General features: G+C 58.5%; 1 protein-coding gene across 1 annotated transcript in view; it reads right to left on the reverse strand.

The window, feature by feature from the left end:
* Positions 1–14,007: 14,007 nt before the first annotated feature.
* The window catches only part of FOXJ1 (forkhead box J1), an 8,247-nt gene continuing 4,247 nt past the window's right edge, over positions 14,008–18,007 (reverse strand). The window contains 2 exon segments of the mRNA XM_075579761.1: positions 14,008–15,224; positions 15,227–15,536. Coding sequence (XP_075435876.1) covers positions 14,740–15,224; positions 15,227–15,536 — 795 coding nt within the window. The 3' untranslated portion in view covers positions 14,008–14,739.

The following is an 18,007-nucleotide window of genomic DNA, read 5'->3' on the forward strand; positions in this document are numbered from 1 at the left end:
GAGGGGAGCGCCGCGTCTCCTTCCCTAGAAGGGAGTGTGGGTGTGAGAGCGAGAAGGTGCAGGAGGGGAGCGCCGCGTCTCCTTCCCTAGAAGGGAGTGTGGGTGTGAGAGAGCGAGAAGGTGCAGGAGGGGAGCGCCGCGTCTCCTTCCCTAGAAGGGAGCGCGGGTGTGAGAGAGAGAAGGTGCAGGAGGGGAGCGCCGCGTCTCCTTCCCTAGAAGGGAGCGCGGGTGTGAGAGAGAGAAGGTGCAGGAGGGGAGCGCCGCGTCTCCTTCCCTAGAAGGGAGCGTGGGTGTGAGAGAGAGAAGGTGCAGGAGGGGAGCGCCGCGTCTCCTTCCCTAGAAGGGAGTGCGGGTGTGAGAGAGAGACGGTGCAGGAGGGGAGCGCCGCGTCTCCTTCCCTAGAAGGGAGTGCGGGTGTGAGAGAGAGAAGGTGCAGGAGGGGAGCGCCGCGTCTCCTTCCCTAGAAGGGAGTGCGGGTGTGAGAGAGAGAAGGTGCAGGAGGGGAGCGCCGCGTCTCCTTCCCTAGAAGGGAGTGTGGGTGTGAGAGAGAGAAGGTGCAGGAGGGGAGCGCCGCGTCTCCTTCCCTAGAAGGGAGTGTGGGTGTGAGAGAGAGACGGTGCAGGAGGGGAGCGCCGCGTCTCCTTCCCTAGAAGGGAGTGTGGGTGTGAGAGAGAGAAGGCGCAGGAGGGGAGCGCCGCGTCTCCTTCCCTAGAAGGGAGTGTGGGTGTGAGAGAGAGAAGGTGCAGGAGGGGAGCGCCGCGTCTCCTTCCCTAGAAGGGAGTGTGGGTGTGAGAGAGAGAAGGTGCAGGAGGGGAGCGCCGCGTCTCCTTCCCTAGAAGGGAGCGTGGGTGTGAGAGAGAGACGGTGCAGGAGGGGAGCGCCGCGTCTCCTTCCCTAGAAGGGAGTGTGGGTGTGAGAGATAGACGGTGCAGGAGGGGAGCGCCGCGTCTCCTTCCTGAGAAGGGAGTGTGGGTGTGAGAGAGAGACGGTGCAGGAGGGGAGCGCCGCGTCTCCTTCCCTAGAAGGGAGTGTGAGTGTGAGAGAGAGAAGGTGCAGGAGGGGAGCGCCGCGTCTCCTTCCCTAGAAGGGAGTGTGGGTGTGAGAGAGAGATGGTGCAGGAGGGGAGCGCCGCGTCTCCTTCCCTAGAAGGGAGTGTGGGTGTGAGAGAGAGAGAAGGTGCAGGAGGGGAGCGCCGCGTCTCCTTCCCTAGAAGGGAGTGTGGGTGTGAGAGAGAGAAGGTGCAGGAGGGGAGCGCCGCGTCTCCTTCCCTGGAAGGGAGTGTGGGTGTGAGAGAGAGAAGGTGCAGGAGGGGAGCGCCGCGTCTCCTTCCCTAGAAGGGAGTGCGGGTGTGAGAGAGAGAAGGTGCAGGAGGGGAGCGCCGCGTCTCCTTCCCTAGAAGGGAGTGTGGGTGTGAGAGAGAGAAGGTGCAGGAGGGGAGCGCCGCATCTCCTTCCCTAGAAGGGAGTGTGGGTGTGAGAGAGAAGGTGCAGGAGGGGAGCGCCGCGTCTCCTTCCCTAGAAGGGAGTGTGGGTGTGAGAGAGAGAGAGAAGGTGCAGGAGGGGAGTGCCGCGTCTCCTCTAGAAGGGAGAGTGGGTGTGAGAGAGAGAGATGGTGCAGGAGGGGAGCGCCGCGTCTCCTTCCCTAGGAGGGAGTGCGGGTGTGAGAGAGACGGTGCAGGAGGGGAGCGCCGCGTCTCCTTCCCTAGAAGGGAGTGTGGGTGTGAGAGAGAGAGAAGGTGCAGGAGGTGAGCGCCGCGTCTCCTTCCCTAGAAGGGAGTGTGGGTGTGAGAGAGAGAAGGTGCAGGAGGGGAGCGCCGCGTCTCCTTCCCTAGAAGGGAGTGCGGGTGTGAGAGAGAGAGACGGTGCAGGAGGGGAGCGCCGCGTCTCCTTCCCTAGAAGGGAGTGTGGGTGTGAGAGAGAGAGAAGGTGCAGGAGGGGAGCGCCGCGTCTCCTTCCCTAGAAGGGAGTGTGGGTGTGAGAGAGAGAAGGTGCAGGAGGGGAGCGCCGCGTCTCCTTCCCTAGAAGGGAGTGTGGGTGTGAGAGAGAGAGAAGGTGCAGGAGGGGAGCGCCGCGTCTCCTTCCCTAGAAGGGAGTGTGGGTGTGAGAGAGAGAAGGTGCAGGAGGGGAGCGCCGCGTCTCCTTCCCTAGAAGGGAGTGCGGGTGTGAGAGAGAGAAGGTGCAGGAGGGGAGCGCCGCGTCTCCTTCCCTAGAAGGGACTGTGGGTGTGAGAGAGAAGGTGCAGGAGGGGAGCGCCGCGTCTCCTTCCCTAGAAGGGAGTGTGGGTGTGAGAGAGAGAAGGTGCAGGAGGGGAGCGCCGCGTCTCCTTCCCTAGAAGGGAGTGTGGGTGTGAGAGAGAGAAGGTGCAGGAGGGGAGCGCCGCGTCTCCCTCCCTAGAAGGGAGTGTGGGTGTGAGAGAGAGAAGGTGCAGGAGGGGAGCGCCGCGTCTCCTTCCCTAGAAGGGAGTGCGGGTGTGAGAGAGAGACGTGCAGGAGGGGAGCGCCGCGTCTCCTTCCCTAGAAGGGAGTGCGGGTGTGAGAGAGAGACGGTGCAGGAGGGGAGCGCCGCGTCTCCTTCCCTAGAAGGGAGTGTGGGTGTGAGAGAGAGAGAAGGTGCAGGAGGGGAGCGCCGCGTCTCCTTCCCTAGAAGGGAGTGCGGGTGTGAGAGAGAAGGTGCAGGAGCGGAGCGCCGCGTCTCCTTCCCTAGAAGGGAGTGCGGGTGTGTGAGAGAGAAGGTGCAGGAGGGGAGCGCCGCTTCTCCTTCCCTAGAAGGGAGTGTGGGTGTGAGAGAGAAGGTGCAGGAGGGGAGCGCCGCGTCTCCTTCCCTAGAAGGGAGTGTGGGTGTGAGAGAGAGACGGTGCAGGAGGGGAGCGCCGCGTCTCCTTCCCTAGAAGGGAGTGCGGGTGTGAGAGAGAGAGAAGGTGCAGGAGGGGAGCGCCGCGTCTCCTTCCCTAGAAGGGAGTGCGGGTGTGAGAGAGAGAAGGTGCAGGAGGGGAGCGTCGCGTCTCCTTCCCTAGAAGGGAGTGCGGGTGTGAGAGAGAGACGGTGCAGGAGGGGAGCGCCGCGTCTCCTTCCCTAGAAGGGAGTGCGGGTGTGAGAGAGAGACGGTGCAGGAGGGGAGCGCCGCGTCTCCTTCCCTAGAAGGGAGTGTGGGTGTGAGAGAGAGAGAAGGTGCAGGAGGGGAGCGCCGCGTCTCCTTCCCTAGAAGGGAGTGCGGGTGTGAGAGAGAAGGTGCAGGAGGGGAGCGCCGCGTCTCCTTCCCTAGAAGGGAGTGTGGGTGTGAGAGAGAGACGGTGCAGGAGGGGAGCGCCGCGTCTCCTTCCCTAGAAGGGAGTGTGGGTGTGAGAGAGAGAGAAGGTGCAGGAGGGGAGCGCCGCGTCTCCTTCCCTAGAAGGGAGTGCGGGTGTGAGAGAGAGAAGGTGCAGGAGGGGAGCGCCGCGTCTCCTTCCCTAGAAGGGAGTGCGGGTGTGAGAGAGAGAAGGTGCAGGAGGGGAGCGCCGCGTCTCCTTCCCTAGAAGGGAGTGCGGGTGTGAGAGAGAGAAGGTGCAGGAGGGGAGCGCCGCGTCTCCTTCCCTAGAAGGGAGTGTGGGTGTGAGAGAGAGACGGTGCAGGAGGGGAGCGCCGCGTCTCCTTCCCTAGAAGGGAGTGTGGGTGTGAGAGAGAGAAGGTGCAGGAGGGGAGTGCCGCGTCTCCTTCCCTAGAAGGGAGTGCGGGTATGAGAGAGAGACGGTGCAGGAGGGGAGCGCCGCGTCTCCTTCCCTAGAAGGGAGTGTGGGTGAGAGAGAGAGAAGGTGCAGGAGGGGAGCGCCGCTCTGTAACAAACCTTACAGAAAAGAGGTTCAATCCTTTCTCTTTCCTCCCCTCCTCATTCCTTTCTGTTATTCCCTCCTTCCCCCCATCCTCACTCCCTCATCTCTCCTCCACCCTGCTCTCCTCTCTTTCCTTCCCCTCCCTGCCTCTCCCCTTCCTCTCCCACTTTCCTCTATCCCTCCATCTACTTCTTCCTCTTTCCTCCTCTCTTTCTCTGTCACTCTCTCCCTCTTTCTCTCTCCTCCCCCGTCTTGCTCTCTCTCTCCCTCTCCTCTCTTGCTCTCTCTCCCTTTTTCTCTCTCCCCCTCTCCTCATCTCTTGCTCTCTCCTCTCTTGCTCTCTCTCCCCCTCTCCTCATCTCTTGCTCTCTCCTCTCTTACGCTCTCTCTTTCTTGCTCTCACTCTCTCTCTCCCCCTGTCTTGCTCTCTCTCTCCCCCTTTCTCTCTCCCCCTTTCTCTCTCCCCCCTCTCCTCGTCTCTTGCGCTCTCTCTCTCCCCCTCTTTCTATCCCCCAGCCCCCCATGAATTCCTCCTCCTTTCCAACAGATCCCAGCCCCGGAACAAAGATTAACAACCAGCGGAGAAGCCTCTTCTTGTGTGGAAGACCCCCACCCAATAACTCCTTTGGTGTGGGAGCAGACTGTTCTGGAAGTGAGGGGCTCCCCCCCTCCCGCTGATCTCTAAAGATGCAGTTCCCCTACATCGCGAAACCCCCGTCCCATAAAACCAACTTCACATTTAGCAGAGCAGATGTACAAGAGCCAAGCGCTTTCATTTTATCGCCTATCACAGGGGAGGCCTTCTCCAGGCCTCAAAGGCCGCCAACGGCTCATGTATTGGGGATCTCCGTGCTTCAGCACAGGTGGCTCAGCCTTTGACTGGGCCACCTGCGCTGAAGCTGGGATATCCTCAACACCTGACATTGAGGACTGGAGTTGGCCACTCCTGACCTATGATATATGTGGCCAAGCTGGACAGAAAGGGGTTAATAAGGCCAACGCTGCAGTTACGGCGCCCTCATTACCATTAGTAGTGTTATCTTTTATTCAAATGGCGCCAGCACATACGGCAGCGAAGTACAACGCGGCGGGGAGGACAAAAGAGCACATACATGTTAAGACAGACATCCCGGCTTCCTGACGTGGCCTATCCCAGCTTCCTGACGTGGCCTATCCCAGCTTCCTGACGTGGCCTATCCCAGCTTCCTGACGTGGCCTATCCCAGCTTCCTGACGTGGCCTATCCCAGCTTCCTGACGTGGCCTTTCCCCGCTTCCTGACGTGGCCTATCCCAGCTTCCTGACGTGGCCTATCCCGGCTTCCTGACGCAGCGTTTCCCCGCTTCCTGACGCAGCGTTTCCCGGCTTCCTGACGCAGCGTTTCCCGGCTTCCTGACGCAGCGTTTCCCCGCTTCCTGACGCAGCGTTTCCCAGCTTCCTGACGCAGTGTTTCCCCGCTTCCTGACGCAGCGTTTCCCCGCTTCCTGACGCAGCGTTTCCCAGCTTCCTGACCCAGTGTTTCCCTGCTTCCTGACGCAGCGTTTCCCCGCTTCCTGACGCAGCGTTTCCCGGCTTCCTGACGCAGCGTTTCCCGGCTTCCTGACGCTGCGTTTCCTGGCTTCCTGACGCTGCGTTTCCCAGCTTCCTGACGCAGAGTTTCCCGGCTTCCTGACGCAGCGTTTCCCAGCTTCCTGACGCAGCGTTTCCCAGCTTCCTGACGCAGCATTTCCCGGCTTCCTGACGCAGCGTTTCGCAGCTTCCTGACGCAGCGTTTCCCAGCTTCCTGACGCAGCGTTTCCCAGCTTCCTGACGCAGTGTTTCCCCGCTTCCTGACGCAGCGTTTCCCCGCTTCCTGACGCAGTGTTTCCCAGCTTCCTGACGCAGCGTTTCCCCGCTTCCTGACGTGGCCTATCCCAGCTTCCTGACGCTGCGTTTCCCAGCTTCCTGACGCAGTGTTTTCCAGCTTCCTGACGCAGCGTTTCCCGGCTTCCTGACGCAGCGTTTCCCCGCTTCCTGACGCAGCGTTTCCCAGCTTCCTGACGCAGTGTTTCCCAGCTTCCTGATGCAGCGTTTCCCAGCTTCCTGACGCAGTGTTTCCCAGCTTCCTGATGCAGCGTTTCCCAGCTTCCTGACGCAGTGTTTCCCAGCTTCCTGACGCAGCGTTTCCCAGCTTCCTGATGCAGCGTTTCCCCGCTTCCTGACGTGGCCTATCCCAGCTTCCTGACGCAGCGTTTCCCCGCTTCCTGACGCAGCGTTTCCCAGCTTCCTGACGCAGCGTTTCCCCGCTTCCTGACGCAGTGTTTCCCGGCTTCCTGACGCAGTGTTTCCCAGCTTCCTGACGCAGCGTTTCCCAGCTTCCTGACGCAGCGTTTCCCCGCTTCCTGACGTGGCCTATCCCAGCTTCCTGACGCAGTGTTTCCCAGCTTCCTGACGCAGCGTTTCCCCGCTTCCTGACGTGGCCTATCCCAGCTTCCTGACGCAGCGTTTCCCCGCTTCCTGACGTGGCCTATCCCAGCTTCCTGACGTGGCCTTTCCCAGCTTCCTGACGTGGCCTATCCCAGCTTCCTGACGTGGCCTATCCCCGCTTCCTGACGCAGCGTTTCCCCGCTTCCTGACGTGGCCTATCCCAGCTTCCTGACGTGGCCTATCCCAGCTTCCTGACGCAGCGTTTCCCGGCTTCCTGACGCAGCGTTTCCCGGCTTCCTGACGCAGCGTTTCCCGGCTTCCTGACGCAGCGTTTCCCCGCTTCCTGACGCAGCGTTTCCCAGCTTCCTGACGCAGTGTTTCCCCGCTTCCTGACGCAGCGTTTCCCCGCTTCCTGACCCAGTGTTTCCCAGCTTCCTGACGCAGCGTTTCCCCGCTTCCTGACGCAGTGTTTCCCAGCTTCCTGACGCAGTGTTTCCCGGCTTCCTGACGCAGAGTTTCCCGGCTTCCTGACGCAGCGTTTCCCAGCTTCCTGACGCAGCATTTCCCGGCTTCCTGACGCAGCGTTTCCCAGCTTCCTGACGCAGCGTTTCCCAGCTTCCTGACGCAGTGTTTACCCGCTTCCTGACGCAGCGTTTCCCCGCTTCCTGACGCAGAGTTTCCCGGCTTCCTGACGCAGTGTTTCCCAGCTTCCTGACGCAGCGTTTCCCCGCTTCCTGACGTGGCCTATCCCAGCTTCCTGACGCTGCGTTTCCCAGCTTCCTGACGCAGTGTTTCCCAGCTTCCTGACGCAGCGTTTCCCGGCTTCCTGACGCAGCGTTTCCCAGCTTCCTGACGCAGTGTTTCCCAGCTTCCTGACGCAGCGTTTCCCAGCTTCCTGACGCAGCGTTTCCCCGCTTCCTGACGCAGCGTTTCCCAGCTTCCTGACGCAGCGTTTCCCCGCTTCCTGACGCAGTGTTTCCCGGCTTCCTGACGCAGCGTTTCCCAGCTTCCTGACGCAGCGTTTCCCCGCTTCCTGACGCAGCGTTTCCCAGCTTCCTGATGCAGCGTTTCCCGGCTTCCTGATGCGGCGTTTCCCAGCTTCCTGACGCGGCGTTTCCCAGCTTCCTGATGCAGCGTTTCCCAGCTTCCTGACGCAGCGTTTCCAGGCTTCCTGACGCAGCGTTTCCCGGCTTCCTGACGCAGCGTTTCCCAGCTTCCTGACGCAGCGTTTCCCAGCTTCCTGACGCAGCGTTTCCCAGCTTCCTGACGCGGCGTTTCCCGGCTTCCTGACGCGGCGTTTCCCGGCTTCCTGACGCGGCGTTTCCTGGCTTCCTGACGCAGCGTTTCCCGGCTTCCTGACGCAGCGTTTCCCGGCTTCCTGACGCAGCGTTTCCCGGCTTCCTGACGCAGCGTTTCCCAGCTTCCTGACGCAGCGTTTCCCCGCTTCCTGACGCAGTGTTTCCCAGCTTCCTGATGCAGCGTTTCCCAGCTTCCTGATGCAGCGTTTCCCAGCTTCCTGACGCAGCGTTTCCCCGCTTCCTGACGCAGCGTTTCCCAGCTTCCTGACGCAGCGTTTCCCCGCTTCCTGACGCAGTGTTTCCCGGCTTCCTGACGCAGCGTTTCCCAGCTTCCTGACGCAGCGTTTCCCCGCTTCCTGACGCAGCGTTTCCCAGCTTCCTGACGCAGCGTTTCCCCGCTTCCTGACGCAGTGTTTCCCCGCTTCCTGATGCAGCGTTTCCCGGCTTCCTGATGCGGCGTTTCCCAGCTTCCTGACGCAGCGTTTCCCAGCTTCCTGATGCAGCGTTTCCCAGCTTCCTGACGCGGCGTTTCCCGGCTTCCTGATGCGGCGTTTCCCGGCTTCCTGACACAGCGTTTCTCAGCTTCCTGACGCAGCGTTTCCCAGCTTCCTGACGCAGCATTTCCCGGCTTCCTGACGCAGCGTTTCGCAGCTTCCTGACGCAGCGTTTCCCAGCTTCCTGACGCAGCGTTTCCCAGCTTCCTGACGCAGCGTTTCCCCGCTTCCTGACGCAGCGTTTCGCAGCTTCCTGACGCAGCGTTTCCCAGCTTCCTGACGCAGCGTTTCCCAGCTTCCTGACGCAGTGTTTCCCCGCTTCCTGACGCAGCGTTTCCCCGCTTCCTGACGCAGTGTTTCCCAGCTTCCTGACGCAGCGTTTCCCCGCTTCCTGACGTGGCCTATCCCAGCTTCCTGACGCTGCGTTTCCCAGCTTCCTGACGCAGTGTTTTCCAGCTTCCTGACGCAGCGTTTCCCGGCTTCCTGACGCAGCGTTTCCCAGCTTCCTGACGCAGTGTTTCCCAGCTTCCTGACGCAGCGTTTCCCAGCTTCCTGACGCAGTGTTTCCCAGCTTCCTGACGCAGCGTTTCCCAGCTTCCTGATGCAGCGTTTCCCCGCTTCCTGACGTGGCCTATCCCAGCTTCCTGACGCAGCGTTTCCCCGCTTCCTGACGCAGCGTTTCCCAGCTTCCTGACGCAGCGTTTCCCCGCTTCCTGACGCAGTGTTTCCCGGCTTCCTGACGCAGCGTTTCCCAGCTTCCTGACGCAGCGTTTCCCCGCTTCCTGACGTGGCCTATCCCAGCTTCCTGACGCAGTGTTTCCCAGCTTCCTGACGCAGCGTTTCCCCGCTTCCTGACGTGGCCTATCCCAGCTTCCTGACGTGGCCTTTCCCAGCTTCCTGACGTGGCCTATCCCAGCTTCCTGACGTGGCCTATCCCCGCTTCCTGACGCAGCGTTTCCCCGCTTCCTGACGTGGCCTATCCCAGCTTCCTGACGTGGCCTATCCCAGCTTCCTGACGCAGCGTTTCCCGGCTTCCTGACGCAGCGTTTCCCCGCTTCCTGACGTGGCCTATCCCAGCTTCCTGACGTGGCCTATCCCAGCTTCCTGACGCAGCGTTTCCCGGCTTCCTGACGCAGCGTTTCCCCGCTTCCTGACGCAGCGTTTCCCGGCTTCCTGACGCAGTGTTTCCCGGCTTCCTGACGCAGCGTTTCCCCGCTTCCTGACGTGGCCTATCCCAGCTTCCTGACGCTGCGTTTCCCAGCTTCCTGACGCAGTGTTTTCCAGCTTCCTGACGCAGCGTTTCCCGGCTTCCTGACGCAGCGTTTCCCAGCTTCCTGACGCAGTGTTTCCCAGCTTCCTGACGCAGCGTTTCCCAGCTTCCTGACGCAGTGTTTCCCAGCTTCCTGACGCAGCGTTTCCCAGCTTCCTGATGCAGCGTTTCCCCGCTTCCTGACGTGGCCTATCCCAGCTTCCTGACGCAGCGTTTCCCCGCTTCCTGACGCAGCGTTTCCCAGCTTCCTGACGCAGCGTTTCCCCGCTTCCTGACGCAGTGTTTCCCGGCTTCCTGACGCAGCGTTTCCCAGCTTCCTGACGCAGCGTTTCCCCGCTTCCTGACGTGGCCTATCCCAGCTTCCTGACGCAGTGTTTCCCAGCTTCCTGACGCAGCGTTTCCCCGCTTCCTGACGTGGCCTATCCCAGCTTCCTGACGTGGCCTTTCCCAGCTTCCTGACGTGGCCTATCCCAGCTTCCTGACGTGGCCTATCCCCGCTTCCTGACGCAGCGTTTCCCCGCTTCCTGACGTGGCCTATCCCAGCTTCCTGACGTGGCCTATCCCAGCTTCCTGACGCAGCGTTTCCCGGCTTCCTGACGCAGCGTTTCCCCGCTTCCTGACGCAGCGTTTCCCGGCTTCCTGACGCAGCGTTTCCCGGCTTCCTGACGCGGCCTTTCCCAGCTTCCTGACGCAGCGTTTCCCGGCTTCCTGACGCAGCGTTTCCCGGCTTCCTGACGCAGCGTTTCCCGGCTTCCTGACGCTGCGTTTCCCAGCTTCCTGATGCAGCGTTTCCCGGCTTCCTGACGCAGCGTTTCTCAGCTTCCTGATGCAGCGTTTCCCAGCTTCCTGACGCAGCGTTTCCCGGCTTCCTGACGCAGCGTTTCCCCGCTTCCTGACGCAGCGTTTCCCGGCTTCCTGACGCAGCGTTTCCCGGCTTCCTGACGCGGCCTTTCCCAGCTTCCTGACGCAGCGTTTCCCGGCTTTCTGACGCAGCGTTTCTCAGCTTCCTGATGCAGCGTTTCCCGGCTTCCTGACGCAGCGTTTCCCGGCTTCCTGACACAGCGTTTCCCGGCTTCCTGACGCAGCGTTTCCCAGCTTCCTGACGCAGCGTTTCCCGGCTTCCTGACGCAGCGTTTCCCGGCTTCCTGACGCAGCGTTTCCCAGCTTCCTGACGCAGCGTTTCCCAGCTTCCTGACGCGGCGTTTCCCGGCTTCCCTGACGCGGCGTTTCCCGGCTTCCTGACGCGGCGTTTCCCGGCTTCCTGACGCAGCGTTTCCCGGCTTCCTGACGCAGCGTTTCCCGGCTTCCTGACGCAGCGTTTCCCGGCTGTCCTGACGCAGCGTTTCCCGGCTTCCTGACGCAGCGTTTCCCAGCTTCCTGACGCAGCGTTTCCCCGGCTTCCTGACGCAGCGTTTCCTCGCTTCCTGACGCAGTGTTTCCCCGCTTCCTGACGCAGCGTTTCCCCGCTTCCTGACGCAGCATTTCCCCGCTTCCTGACGCAGCGTTTCCCAGCTTCCTGACGCGTTTCCCCGCTTCCTGACGCAGCGTTTCCCAGCTTCCTGACGCAGCGTTTCCCGGCTTCTGACGCGGCCTTTCCCGGCTTCCTGACCGCAGTGTTTCCCAGCTTCCTGACGCTGCGTTTCCCGGCTTCCTGACGCAGCGTTTCCCGGCTTCCTGACGCGGCCTTTCCCGGCTTCCTGACGCAGCGTTTCCCGGCTTCCTGACGCGGCCTTTCCCGGCTTCCTGACGCAGCGTGTCCCGGTTTCCCCGGCGCCTTTATGAGCAGCTGGTAACCTGGTTAATAATTATTGACACTGTCCCTTCTCTTCCTGCGTAAGGTTCGGGAAACATGCCTGATTTGGGGGGTTTCAGTTTCCATCTCTTCTCCCCTCTGTCTCTCTCTCTCTCTCTCTCACCATCAAAGTCACACGGAGTTCACTTTTGCCCCCTGACCTGTGACCCCTGGGGGACGGGACTCTGTGTGGGATTTAAATCTTGTTTTTTAGAGGGGGTTTTCTCAGATTTTCTCACATTTCTCGGGGCAACCATCTGAGGAACTCCCCCCCCCCCCCCTGGGACCTCTCTCCCCCTCTCCCCCCCCCCCCCCCCTATTAATCCTCGAACCGCCGGGATCTGCAGCCAGTTAAATGTAATCAAAAATAGATCGGGAATTAACCCCTGTGCTGCCAGGGGGTCGAAGTGGCTTAATAAAAGCAGCGGTACTGTGCCATAAAATAAAATAGCATTTATAAAACAAAGCTTTTTACGTTGCGTTTGGTAAATTCGAGCGATATTCGGGCTGGGGAACGAGGACGCGGATTGGAACGTTTCTCAAACGGAAACTTCTGGTGGATTCTCATTTCGTTCAGTCAACTCGTTACTGGTGGGGGGCGGGGGGGGTCTTCTTCTGAACCAGGGGTGGACAACTTCGGTCCTCAAGGGCCACTGACTGAGCCACCTGTGCTGAAGCAAGGATCTCTCGAAAGCCATGACCTGTTGGTGGCTCTTGAGGACTGCAGTTGGAGTCAACGACTGAGCCGCCTGTGCTGAAGCAGGGATAGCCTTAAAACCTGATCTGCTGGTGGTCCTTGAGCACTGGAGTTGTCCACCCCCTGCGATAAACCTGGCTTTGCCCGTACAATGCCGTACCTTCCATCTGTCCCGATATCGGCCTATTTTTGAAGCCCTGTACACTATTAAAACCAGCTGCCCGTGCGTGAGAGTGGGGTGACCAGATTTGTCCCGGGACAAATGTCACGCACGCACGATCGGCACTACGCGGCTGCTCGTGTACATGCGCGATCGGCACTTGCCAACTGTGCATGTGTGATCTGAGCTTGCCCGTCGGCAAGCGCTCTTTACGCATGCGCAGTTGGGGCTCGGGAAGGGAGAAAAAAAAAACCACAGGGTCAGAACCCTAAAAAGTCGGGACAGAGCCCGGAAAAAAAAAGGGACTGTCCCGGCTAAACTGGAACATGTGGTCACGCTATGCGAGAGGCTGGGCTGTACGTATAAGGCTGCGCTTATAGTGCCGGCGACGCAACGTCGCCCCGAAAACAAGTGTTGCCGCCGTCGCGTCCGCTTTTAGTAAGCGCGACTGAGCGACGGCAGGGACGCGAATTCTTGAAGCCGGTCAAATTAGATTTTTCAGAGGCTGTCGCCACGTGACAGCCTCTGAACCAATCAATGACCTGGTCGCCCGCGATGTCACGTCGCCATCGCGCGCACTATAAGCGAGGCCTAATACATTGCAGGTGTCATGGAGCCTACGTGGGCTCACCTGTAAGCTCTGGTACCCCCACATTGGCAGAGGCACTAAGGTGTATCGTACCTTTCTCCATGCTCCCAATGTTGGAGAGTCTGCAGTCTCCCCCCCCCCCTCACCCTCCCCCCCCCCCCCTCACCCTCCCCCCCCCCCTCACCCCTCCCCCCCCCCCCCACTCACCCTCCCCCACCCCCCCCTCACCCTCCCCCCAAGCTCTTAATAAAACTAATGAGTGTTGTTCAACCAATGAGATATTTGCCGGCACATTTTCCGCCTTACATCGGCAAAACCAGTAATCTTATCTCAGGCCACGGAACAAAAAGGTGTTACATTACCGAGGGCTCTCGTTTTTTATGTGAATTCCGACGCGCGCCACCCTGCGCTTCTGCTCATAAATACATTCGGACGCCGTTCCCCCGGTTTTATTCCCCCGCGGGCGTAATAAAAGGACGCAAGAATTTCGGTGTGAAAACAAAAAAAATCAGTGTTTATTTATTTCGTCCCATGGGTAACGAGCGAACGCATCTTTTCCCAGACAATACAGGTTGTGCCATTAATACAGCAGTGTCTCGGCCTTCGTGATTGATCCCTGACAAGCTCCCCCTCCCCTGCAATTTACATTGCATAATAATGTTTGTACCATTCAGACAGGCAATGACCAGAGCCATAAACTACCTTTTGTTCCCCTGCTATTCAACACACAAGCTCTCACACTCTCGCGCGCACACACACACACACACACACACACACACACACGTTCTCCCACGGCTCAGGATCCCAGAGATGGTCCGACTTTAACCCAGGGGAGGCAACTCCGGTCCTCAAGGGCCACCAACAGGTCAGGTTTTCACGATATCCCTGCTTCAGCACAGGTGTGCTCAATTCGACTGGGCCATTGATTGAGCCACCTGTGCTGAAGCAGGGATACCCTAAAAACCTGACCTGTTGGTGGCCCTTGAGGACTGGAGTTGCCCGCCCCGGCCTTAACCCCCCCCCCCCCCCCCCCCCACCCCAAACTCTGCAGATAAAAAATTCAGCCAGAAACCCTTCTTCTAACGCGCCTCTTTTATAACACGCACGTAAAGACGTTCGCTACGCCCATGTAACCGTATCGCACGCACACACACGCGCGTCTTCAACTCCCCACCCCCAGAAACATTTTGCCACATACACTTTTTTACACAACTCCAGATTCGGTTGTTTCGGCACGTGCCGGCGTTTCTTAGGGATCATCTGGTGGGCGCCGGGCGCGATTCCTAAAGCGCCGGTGTAGGGGTACCACAAACCCGATTCTGCGGTAACCTCTGTTGACTTGAATGGCAGGTGACGCCGGGTGGGACGCCCCCGAATCAGCGCTTAGCGAGCCTCCCCCATAAAGACGGGAAGGGCGCCGAAATGTCCGTTTTTCGTGAAAAGGATCGGCGTGCCATGTGAGTTCAGTTTGGTCGAACGAACGACGCTTCGGAGCGGCATCCCATCAGTCCTGGATGCGGGTGGGGGAGGGGGGGATGTGTGGTTATGAAGGGGGGTTGGGGGGGGAATGTTTGGTTACGGGAGCTTACGTGACGCACGCATTATGGGACATGTCCATTTTCGGTAATTGGGGGAGGAAGGTGTTGAAAAATAAAAAATGGCGGGTCGGGGGGGGGGGTGGGGTTACATAAAGGGGGCACAGCATGAGTGCACCCCAAAAACAGATGGAAGAGATAATGGGGGGAGGGGGGCACATTGCACATTGTCCAGAAATTCTCATACACAAGAATTATCTGACGTCACATTACAAGTTTCCAACACTCGGGGTGACCCTGAAAATCCGGCCTTTTCACCCCGGGATAAATCTGATACAACGAGGGGAAGGGGGTTTCAGGTTTTTGTTTTTTGTTTTTTGTCTTTTTAATCTCTAGAAAAATAAGTACAAAATGCCATATTTTTTTGTTTTGTTTTTTTTAAGTACTATTCTACATGTAATGGACAGAGAGAAAGTGACGATTCCCCATCCAGAGCCCATACTGTCCCTGTCATTAGGGCAAAGCTTAGTCCATTTTGCGGTGGGAGGGATTTTATACGGGACCTTCCCACCCGAACCATGTAAACTCCAGCAACACGAGGATTAAAGTTCACGTATAAGTATATTTATAGATTCTTCTTTCGATATATATATATAAATGAATGTCTATGCCTGTCCATGAGTCCAAGTGACCCGATTATAAAAAGGAAGCCATGGAGGTCCAGTCGTTCAGCTCCGGGGGGAAGTCCTCGTTCAAATTGAACAGCTGTTCCAGGTTGGCAGAATTGGAGATGTATTCATTCCTGTCCTCGTCCCATGGGTGCTGCAGGAAGGAGGTTGCCCGGAAGGTCTCGTCGAAATCCAGGTTGTTCTGGGCCAGCACCTGGTCCTGCCCCGTGGGGAACCACTGCTGGAGGCAGTTAATGTGCTTCCCGTGGACTGTGAGATCCACGGAGCGTGTGATGGGGCTCAGCGGTGGGGTGACCTCCAGGTCCTCGAAGGCGGAGAAGCTGTCCCCGTTGAGGTTCGAGTCGAAGATGACCTCCCAATCGAAGTCACCCTTCAGTGGCCCCAGCTCCGCCTGTTCATCCGGGGTGAGCATGGGGGAGCTGGAGAGCCGGGGGGCTTTGAGCACCTGTTTGGGCATCGGCTGCTTGCGCTTGTGGCCCTTCCCATTGCCGGGTTCCAGTTCTGTTCCCCGGTAGCCTCCTCGAACTCCTTCAGCAGCTGCTGGGACTCAGAACTGATGTTTAGCGACCCCCCACACAGCCACGGGGAGCCTCCGGCGCTCTCGGGGGGAGACATGCCCAGCGCGCCGGTGAAAGCCGGGTGGATCTGCACAGGCGGCAGCCGCCGCTTCTTGATGGCGCCATTCATGAGCCGGTCGGCATACTGTGGGTCAATCTTCCAGAAGCCTCCCTTGCCGGGCTCGTCCTTCTACCGAGGCACCTTGATGAAGCATTTGTTCAGGGAGAGGTTGTGTCGGATGGAATTCTGGGGAAGAGAAGACGAGAATGCGGCAAGGTGAGCACCGTAACACAAGCCCATTCTTCTCCACGATAACCAGTGGAAGATGAAGATCACCCCTCATTTGCAGTCTTCGGTCTTTTATTAAGCACCTTACTAGGTTAGAGTGATTAACCCTTATCCTGCCAGAGAGGCCCCGCAACACATTGGGGGTGGGGGGGGGGGTGCGTTTGTAAGGTTGGACTGGTTTCATTTGCGGAGAGGGGGCCAACGGATTAGCTGCTGAGCGGGAGGCGAGATTGGAAAAGACCCGTGCGAAATCGTAAAGGAATTAAAGAGAGGCGGAGGATGGAGGGAGAGCTGGAGAAGGAGGGGAGGGAAGGAGAGAGATGGAGAAGTAGGGGAGGGAGGGAGAGAGCTGGAGAAGGAGGGGAGGGAGAGAGATGAGGAAGTAGGGGAGGGAGAGAGATGGAGAAGTAGGGGAGGGAGGGAGAGAGATGAGGAAGTAGGGGGAGGGAGGGAGAGAGATGGAGAAGTAGGGAGGGAGGGAGATAGATGGAGAAGTAGGGGAGGGAGAGACATGGAGAAGAAGGGGAGGGAGAGAGATGGAGAAGTAGGGGAGGGAGGGAGAGAGATGGAGAAGTAGGGGAGGGAGGGAGGGACAGAGATGGAGAAGTAGGGGAGGGAGAGACATGGAGAAGAAGGGGAGGGACAGACATGGAGAAGTAGGGGGAGAGATGGGGAAGGAGGGGAGAGAGATGATGAAAGAGACGGTCCAAATATGGAAGAGAGGAAGAGAGAACGGTTGGGAAGGGGAGAGGCTGGTGGAGAAAGATGTAGAGGAGGGAAGGAGTGAAATGGAAGGAGAGAGAGGGAGAGAGTGTGGTAGGCGAAGGAGAGAATAAAGGGAACAGAAAAAGTGGATGGAAGAGAGAAAGTGGAAACATGAAAGGAGAGAAGCAGGGAGAGGAGGTTGGCCCATTCTGTTGTCAAAGCCAAGAGCCAAGATGGCTACAGCCATCTTTTAATGACCCGCTCACTGTAACACTCGCTCTTGCATTGGCTGGTTTGCGGACCCCATCCCAAACACACATCGCTCCCCCCCTTCTAAGCGGGGGGGGGAAAGCGTGACCTTTAACAAGCGCCCGAGCTTACGGGAATGAGGGATAGGGGAGGAGGAGAGAGGGGGTGACTGGCAGTTTCGGCATTTAACCCTCTTCCCCCCCAGTCCCCACCCCCCGTGCCAGGGAGGCCTAAAACGTATCGCAAAGCAACGAAGGGAAGAAGGGACCCCCAAAACGAGCTTCTCCAAGAAACGGGTCCCCGGATTTTACCTAAATCTCTCTCTTTTTTTTTTTAAATAAATCCCTTAAAAAAATTAGACAAAAGAAAACAGAAAGGGGTGCGTAAGTTTGTAAGCAAAGCGATGGCAGTCCCCCGTCTCCCTGGTAGACTATACACCCCCCCACCCCCCACCCTTCTGCCTCCTTGACTATACACCCCCCTCGCTCCCCTTCCTCCCCCTCCAGTGATCCTGATCTAGTATTTACTGTTTAATGAAATTTAACAAGGGTCAGAGAAGAGAAAACTCCCCTCTCTCCCTCTTGTTCTCGCCCCCCTCTCTCTTCCCCCCCCCCCCCCCCCCTCCGCCCCCCTCTCCCCCCCCCCCCCCCCCCCCACCCCCCTCTCTTGTGTTCTGGATTCTTATTGCTTGGACAGTTAAGCATATTTATCATTCCTGCGCCAGCGGCTTCCTGCAGCCACCTGTGTGTGTCGGGGACACCCCCGACCCCTCTATGTTTAATTAAAGCCCAGCAAGGCCTCAGACTGGAGGGGGGGGGGGGGGGGGGGGTAATCTGGGTGAGTTATTCCCTCCCTCAATGAAAGTTTAGTGCCAGAGTCACACCCCCCCCCCCCCCCCCCCAATTCAAATACTGTCAGTTGCAGGGTATAACTGTATATATATGTGGATAGATAGATCTATACGTACAATATACATACACACGACATCTATATCTATACTGTATATATATACACACACACACACACACACACACACACACACACACACAGTGACACACACACAGTGACACACACACAGTGACACACACACACACACAGTGACACACACACACACACAGTGACACACACACACAGTGACACACACACAAACAGTGATGACACAGACACACACACACAGTGACACACACACACACACACAGTGACACACACACACACAGTGACACACACACAAACAGTGATGACACAGACACACACACACACAAACAGACACACACACTATCGCAGCTTAATGAGTAACCCCTCCATGTTTTACATGTGCAGATACCTTTTAGTTTGCCTACGTGTAAGATACACATTTAGATATACACAACGCTCTGCACATGCACTATACACAGCGCTCTGCACATGCACTATACACAGCGCTCTGCACATGCACTATACACAACGCTCTGCACATGCACTATACACAGCGCTCT

This window comes from Ascaphus truei, chromosome 22 (genome assembly GCF_040206685.1).
Source record: "Ascaphus truei isolate aAscTru1 chromosome 22, aAscTru1.hap1, whole genome shotgun sequence".
Taxonomy (NCBI): domain Eukaryota; kingdom Metazoa; phylum Chordata; class Amphibia; order Anura; family Ascaphidae; genus Ascaphus; species Ascaphus truei.